The sequence below is a fragment of the Glycine soja genome, chromosome 14, assembly GCF_004193775.1.
Source record: "Glycine soja cultivar W05 chromosome 14, ASM419377v2, whole genome shotgun sequence".
Lineage (NCBI taxonomy): Eukaryota > Viridiplantae > Streptophyta > Magnoliopsida > Fabales > Fabaceae > Glycine > Glycine soja.
The window spans coordinates 9175833-9183864 of NC_041015.1; the positions used below are offsets into that span (position 1 = coordinate 9175833).

At 30.1% G+C, this 8032-nt stretch overlaps 1 protein-coding gene across 1 annotated transcript; it reads right to left on the reverse strand.

Annotated features, from left to right (window-relative positions):
* Positions 1-3620: 3620 nt before the first annotated feature.
* Positions 3621-6727, reverse strand: LOC114383675 (putative GATA transcription factor 22). Its single transcript, XM_028343399.1, has 3 exons — positions 6357-6727; positions 5214-5615; positions 3621-4222 (listed from the first exon to the last, which is right to left on the reverse strand). Exons 1-3 carry the CDS (start codon positions 6519-6521, stop codon positions 3869-3871), a joined length of 921 nt encoding a protein of 306 aa, XP_028199200.1. The 5' UTR covers positions 6522-6727; the 3' UTR covers positions 3621-3868.
* Between the last annotated feature and the right edge of the window lie 1305 nt (positions 6728-8032).

An 8032-nucleotide genomic window follows, 5' to 3' on the forward strand; every position in this document is an offset into this window, starting at 1 on the left:
GGACTGTAAAGTGTGGCTCACGATAATATAGTCCTTTGAAGGTTATATTATTATATAAAATAATAAAATATTAACATATCTTTTATATATATATATATATATATACTCATCCTTATTTTTTAATATAAGTGCATTAATAAATTATAATTAGAAAATATCTTAAAATATGTAATTTTATTAAAGTACTCATACTAAAAAAAGATTACATTAAGAAAATATAATTAAAAAATATCTTAAAATATATCACTGATATAACTTGTTAATGTATTCATATTAAAAAAAACAAAAATATGTATATTAACAATATATATAAAATAATAATATAAGCAAGTTGATAGATAATTATGTGGTTTAGAATTTAACTATTATGTTTGTGTGCGTTGGTTCCTTAAATAAATTTTTGTATATGTAAGAATTATTCTTTACCTTTCAATTGATAGATACTTTCATCACCCAAAAATAATATGATAATATGGAAGCTTTGATTTTGTGGAAATGAATGGGTAAAATATGGGTGAAGTTTTTTTGTGGGAGGGATAAAGTATGGTTTTGAGATCTGGTGGAAAGAGTAGGTGGTTGGTGACTGAGTGTCCACCTATGAAGGAAAAGGACAGATTCAAGGTTATCATTGTCTCAGAAGAAAACACCACAAAGTGTGGAAGGGAAAATGGATGGAAGGCATTGAAGCTGTGGAGATTGAGTTTCAATGGAAGGCATTTAAGGGTGTTATATTTTGGGGAAGGAAAAAAAATGCTTTGTTTTTTATTTTTATTTTTGAGGTTTGAAAATTGTAAGATCCTGATGGGTTGTTTGTGGCAGATCCTCTTTCACAGAATCACAGCAGGCTTATCCTTTGTGTCTCACAGGACAAAATAAACAAAAGGGTATTTTGGGGAATTGGGGTTGGGATTTTTTTGAGCAAGGGCAATGTATTAGTGACTTTGCGTGACTCAGATGCTAGAGAAGGGTGTCATTGGTGTGAAATGAGATCACACCTAAGATGCTTAATGGAACCATCACAATCTGAACGTGATATATTTGATTCAGGTTGGCTCTTCCTTTAATTCGTGGGACTCCACTGTGTATGAAACTCAAAAAATTTGGTAAATGGGGCAGTTGAGGCAATATTTAAGGATCTACAACTAGTATGTCTGACTGACAAATGCAGTGTGGATTCATTAGTACGATGAATCTAAGGTTGTGCAATGAAATAAGTCTTGTGCAGTTTTTGGGTAAATTTAGAAAGTCTTGCCAATAAAAATGATTGTATTGTAATGCAAAATATTGATACAAATCTAATCCTCCCAAGTTTTTTTTAGCAAGTTTTAGCAGTGTGATTGTTGGATTAGCACATAATAAGTGTGAAATATACATTAATTTTATAATTTTATAGATGATTAATTTTTTATTGTAAAACTTGATGAGTTACTTTTAATGACTAATTCATTCATAAAACTTTATTATGAGATTTTACTGAAGAGATTTGAAGTGAGTCTCATTCTAACCGATGCAATATTAGTTTTAGTAGTATGATTGTAATGTAATGCAGAATATTAAGAATTTAATTAAAATGTTATGAAAATGTAAAAATATTTTATATTTATTTAATCACATATTATTATATATGTGTCAAAAAAGAAATTACATATTATTATATATGATAAGTATTAATTTTTATAATAACTATTTAAAAAATTATACTATAGGTTAATTTTTGTTTATTGATAATGTGAATTTTTTATACCATAAATATTAATATAAATACTACTAGTAGTATTATCTTAGCAAGTTTTAGCAGTGTGATTAATATCTGCGCCAGTATTTTAGTCAATTACTGGGGACCTTAATCTAATGTTGATTGGGAGGTGTTTTTTTCTTTTTGGCTTGAGCAACTTATTAGATTTATTGATTCTCAATTGGTAACTTTCAGCCAAAGACAGGTAGGTCAGGGAAAAGAGATACACACTTTATCAGTACGTACATTATTGTGCTTAATTAAAGCAAAAACAACAGGAATGTGTTAAATGGAATCAAAGGTTAGGTATGTATTTAATTTATCAGTGTATTGGTACCACACCAACCGTGTGGCAAAGAATCATGGGTTAATTGATTCAGGGGTTTGACTAGTTTCTCTTTTCTCCCCTAGTTTTCCTTCAATACAAAAAATTATTGACCTAGTATAAATTTAAAAAGATTAATAGTTGAAGACCAACAGCAAATTAATAACAGTCGATGATTTTTAATTACTGGCAGCATATAAAATTTTAATTAAATATTATTAAATTTTGTTTTATTCTTTATAAAATATTTATAATCATAATTGAATATCACAATGATTTTTTTTATAATTTTTTTAAAAATTCTTCAAAATCTTAATCCAATCCAGCCCTAAGTTCTAAAAAGATAATGCATCAAAAAATTTGAATTTTTTTGCCCAAACACTATCTTAATTAATGGAATTGTATTCTCTTTCCATTGTCCCGAACCATAATTTACTCAAACCAAAATGAAGCATGAGTTGCAATATATTCACCTAATTAACTCAATAGTCGTATATATATACAAGTTTCCATCTCAATCACCAACTATTTCTTAAAACATCAAATAATTGGCACGTCTATCTAACCCAGAAAATTAATAGTAGTAATACCCAAATCCAGCCATCTCACGATAAACCTAGTATTGGCCACCCACCCTTTAATTTGAACCAAAAAATTAAACTATCATATCTGAGTAGTGACCTTTAGCATCACTTCATAGACCCGATGCAAGACATAATCGCGATCGAGCCACACCCCGGTTTTTGTTCAAAACCAACAACCTCAAATTGCACCATCCTCTTTGATGCCAAAGCTCTCGGTTTCCTCACTATTACGAACATAACCCTGATCACTAGTGCAGTGGTAACTGTCGGCGACATTGAAGCTAGCCACGGATGGTGTAAAATTAGTTTCTTTTTTTTATTCTTCTAACATGTGACTATCATGTTTGATATAATTGATTATAAAAAAATAATATTAAATTGGAAAATACCCCACTTGGTACGTATATATACATACATATGCATACAAAATAGCAAGAACTTTGTCTAGTTAGCATCGCTCCAAAGTGGGCTTTTTTGTCACCCACTTAATAACTAAAAGTGAGTAATTTTAGAAAATGAGGGACTAATTAACTAAAAAAATTAAATAGAGATCAAACCTAAAAATATTATACTTACAAGGGATTAAAAATATATAAAAATTAAACTGATTAATGAAGAAGAAAACACTTCTCCTCCAAAACTATATATAATTAGATCAGTTCATAACCACTCTTTCATATATGAAAATTGAAAGCTCAAGTTCAATCCGATCAGTTAATATATGCTGCAAATAGCAGTATATCTGAGGTTCGTTTCTTTGACATATAAATTCAAGCTAGAATATCAAGCTGATTAAAGATAGAGTAATATATTTTACACAGCAATTTTTTTCATTTTTTGTCTTTTATTTCTGTGCATTACATCCCAATCTTATCATATACTTTTCTATCTTCTCTTCTTATCTTCTCCTTTGTATAGAAAATATCATAAAATTGTATCATATAAATAACATTTCTCATAAAGTTATGTATGATCATATCGCTAACATAAACTTTTACTGATCAATCAACACAAATGTAGCTAGCTATAACGTTGCCGACAATATTTTGGTTCTGCTGCAGACACATGCATCAGCTAAACTTCACAACTCACATGCAAGTCACAACCAAACAAATAATATAATTACGAAATACTTTTATATGAAAAACTAAAACCAAAACTAAAACAAAAACAAAAGCAAGAACAAAGGGAAAAAGTATCTAGATTTCTTCTAGCTAGCTAATATTATAAGTGGACAAAACCACAAGATAAGTCCATCAGAAGCAATGCCGCCTCAGCTACTTCATCCCGTGGAAACATTTGTTCAAAATCAGAGTTGTTACTCCTCAAACTTATGGCGAAGTTGTTGAAATATTCAAGCTTCCTCACTCCCTCAGATGAGCCTACAGTAGTAGTAGTAGTAGTAGTAGTGGACTTGTACTTGTTCTTGAACTGTGCAAAATGGTTCATACGAGACTTCTTTTCCTTGTTGTGTAGTCTGGTCTTTTCACATGCTATGGGAGTGACCAAACCATTTGCAGCTTCCGCCATTGCCCTTCTTGCCTTCCTCTGTCTAATGCCACAGGCATTGCAAAGAGACTGCACCAGAAACACGTTGCATGTTAACAAGCAACTAAATGCTTATTAATTAAGTAGTAGTTGGTTTTCTAAATTAACAATACAAATATTATTCATTTTCTTCTTTTTTTTTTGTCACAATAACTATATTGATGCAAAGTATTTAAGGGCTTTGTTTATAACTGGTGATGACTAATTTCTAAAAAAAAACTTCATTAATCATTTTTAGTAAAATCTTTGTTTTAACAAAAGTTTTTCTATTCCCAAGGTTCAAGTCGGCCCAAACCTTACTTAAAAGGATCTTAATTTAATTTTACTCAAACTAATTATATGTTTATATGATTATTCAGTTACTTATTCATGATAATATAAACTTTGTCCAATAGTAGTAAAACTATTAATATAAAAGAAGTATTAGCAATACTTTCTAATTATCACAATCTTTTGAACACGTGTTTCAATTTATTGGAAATCTTTATAAAAAAATATTAGAAACATACTTTGAATTAACACTCTCTTTTTTCAATCATTCTTTAACAATCTTTAAAACACATGAATACTTCTTATTTAATAAATTTCAATCATATTATAATTTGAATAAATTTTAACCAATAAAAAATATATATTAAAAAATATGTTGTTAACAGTAGATATATGTCAGTAGTATGATGTATGTATCATACTAAATAATTACACAGTATGATCCATTTACTATATGCATTAATTTATTATTTCAATATTATTGTGTTAATTAGTACTTAATATAGACTTACAATATTTCTTTTATCATTGAGAAATAAATAGACTTACAATACATATCTATGCTAATTAACAATTTATTTTTGTTAAATAAAGTGTATAATAGTATTGTGCATGTGTATCTACTAGACTGTTACCTATTAATCAGTATATGATTTTTATAGTGATAATACGTGTGTCCAGATAATTAAGAAGTTATTAACAATGCTAGTTTTATTATGAACGAAAGAAGGTAAAGGGAAAAGAGATTAACCTTGGGACCCTTAGGGCCAGTCCTCCAAAGTGGGGTAGTGCTTGTATTGCAATCCGAACAAACCCTAGGGGTGCTACTGCCGTTGTTGTTACGAGGGCTTCTTTGGCTGTACCTTCTGCTTTCGAGCCCTTGATGATTTTGGAATCTTGGGCTTGAATTGATTGCTTTGTCAGTGGTTGGACTGATACTCGGTCTCATCATTTTTTTCATTAACCTCATCTTTGAAGACATCCATTTGTTCCCAGACCCGTGATCGTTATTTTTGCTCTCTTCCTCAGATGGTAAATTACGCCGATCACATGCGCTGCTTAATGGATCAACCATAACTACTGTCTCAGGTGAAATATTGAAGGACGAGTTGCAGTTGCTTGATGATCCATCATGCAATATCATCTTGTCATCCTAATGTAGATCAAGACAAAACATATATTAGATGCATATTCAGGCTATCAAAAAATTGTTATTACAATTTATATTATTATTTAATTAATAAGGTTTATTTCATATCTCATAAAGCAATTTGAAATGAGTGGAAAGAAGAGAGACATGGAAAGAGAAAAAAAAAAAAGAAGAGATGTGATAGATAAATGTAGTAGAAGAAAAAAAGATAAAAGAAGAGAAAAAATGAAAAATGAACTCAAGAGAATGATGAGAGATGTGGAAAATCAAAAGCCTACCTATTGTTTTGACAGGATCTGTATATTATAAACAAGAAGAATAAATTTGACCTAGCTATAAGAAAGAATAAAAGAGACAAGTGATTAATTAATTAAGTTGATGAAATTAAGGCAGACATGATAAAATTAAGCTTGGAAACTTGATCAGAATGTTACTTTAATTTTTAAAATAATAATAATATTAAGGCTTTTCCTGTTAAAACTTAATTATTAGAGATCGAAATATATATGCACAGGATGCAATGATCATGACCACCAAAGTTGGTTCAAACCACTGTTACTCTGGTTGATAATTAAAAGTTAAAACATCCAATAAGGGGGGAAGGAAGGGTGGAGGGCATATATTATTCTAAGTCTCATAATCATGAATATAACCTAGAAATCAAATTAAGTAGAATATAATTAATGATAAACTTTGATCAAATAATAATATATAGAAAAAGGAATTGAACATATATGATCTTGCCTGTCGATAATTTTCTCTTAACCCTCCAATTTCTATGCTGGTTTGCCTTGGATCAAATATGTTAAAAAAGGTACGGCAGTCCTGATTATTAGGAGAAATATTGAAGAGTTGGTTTTGACCAGCTTGTATGGAAGGGCCTGGTGGGTTCAGAGAATAAGGAGTCATGGATGGAGAGATAGAGAGAACTGTATATGTGTTGTTAATTAGGCAAAAATAATGGACAGTGGACAGTACCGAGGGATAGGGTAGCTAGGGGAAGGGAATCATAACAAGTGTATATTATAGCCTATGAAAGAATGAATGAGAAAGAGGGTTATCATACCGTGGTAGGGTTCTTATAAAAGGACAAGGAGAGGTTGAAAAGAGAAGAGTTGTCTGCAAAACATTCACGTGATTACTTTCAGATACAAAACAAAACAAATTAACAAGAGACAAGATAAAAGGACGAGAGTGTTGCTACTCGAGAACTCCCCCTAGTAGGATAAAACCCTATCTGCTGCAGTTTTTCGGTCCTCCTCTATATGTTATAAAATACTCAGTAGAATATTTTTTCCCTTTTAGTACTAATCTGATTCTTATTTTAAAGTTTAAGTTAAAAGTGTGATTTGATCAATTTTTATTCTAAGGTCTATTATAAAATGTCACATATATTAATTTTTTCACAAAAATATTCTTTTAAAGTTAGTCCTAAAAGCACGTCATGACAAGAGAAACGTAACTCATTAGTAGGTGTTTGCTTTTCTGGTGGAAAGTCCCCCAACACCCCTTAAATCAAAAACTCTAAATTTTTATCTTTTACAAAATATGTATGAGAATTTCTATCTTTTATAAAATGCGCATAATAATGTGTGTCTGTCGAACCTAATATTAATCTAAACATAGTCAACGTTTAATATCAAATTAAGGCAAATTAATGTTATTTTTCCTAAAAAATTTCTAACTTTTCAGTAAATGAGGTGGCCTTTCACTTGAGTGTATATTAATTAGAAAAATGGAGGTGGCATTTCCTTGTTGATTTTGGCGTTGCTTAGCATCTTCTCTTTTCTTTTATGTATGGTAATGGTAATAGAAGTTGTATGTCCATAAAACCTGCTCGGTTAGCTTCTTCTAGTTCAGTATGGTGGAGGGATCGATATTTAATTTGTTCATTAGAGAATGTTAATCACGTACTACCTACTTGGTTTGCCCAAAGTATTGCAAGAAAGTTTAGAAATGGGGAACAAGTCTAGTTTTCTGGCATCACATCTGGATTAATGGTAATGCTAGCCTAAAACATTCCTTTCCTCGTTTGTATCAAGTATCTCTTAATAGAGTGCCCATATGGTAGAGATGGAAAAATGGTATGAAAATATTTGGTATTGGGTATGGAGGTGGAGGAAGGATCTCTTTGTGTGGGATGAAGAGTTGTTGGTAAACTTGGTAAATACCTTAGGTTCTTTTTCTTGGGTACATAGGTTCATGAACAAAGGTGTGTGAAATTAGCATTTTTAATGAAAATTTTTCATTAATTATATTATTTTATTCATAAAACTCAAATTTAAGATTTTGTTTAAAAAGTTCAAGTTTAATACTCCAACTAACAACTTGTTATAATAGAAACAATGAGAAGTTGACATGTATCTAATATTGATCAAGTTCATTATTTTAAAACATAATAAATAAATTAACATTCTGAT

What these genes read in the sequence shown, in the direction of transcription:
- LOC114383675 (XM_028343399.1), bottom strand. Translation starts at nt 6,521, where the DNA reads ATGACTCCTTATTCTCTGAACCCACCAGGCCCTTCCATACAAGCTGGT. An exon ending in TAAGAGAAAATTATCGACAG is followed by an intron (nt 5,616 to 6,356) that starts GCAAGATCATAT and finishes GATCTACATTAG; the next exon opens with GATGACAAGATGATATTGCA. An exon ending in CTGGCCCTAAGGGTCCCAAG is followed by an intron (nt 4,223 to 5,213) that starts GTTAATCTCTTT and finishes TTTCTGGTGCAG; the next exon opens with TCTCTTTGCAATGCCTGTGG.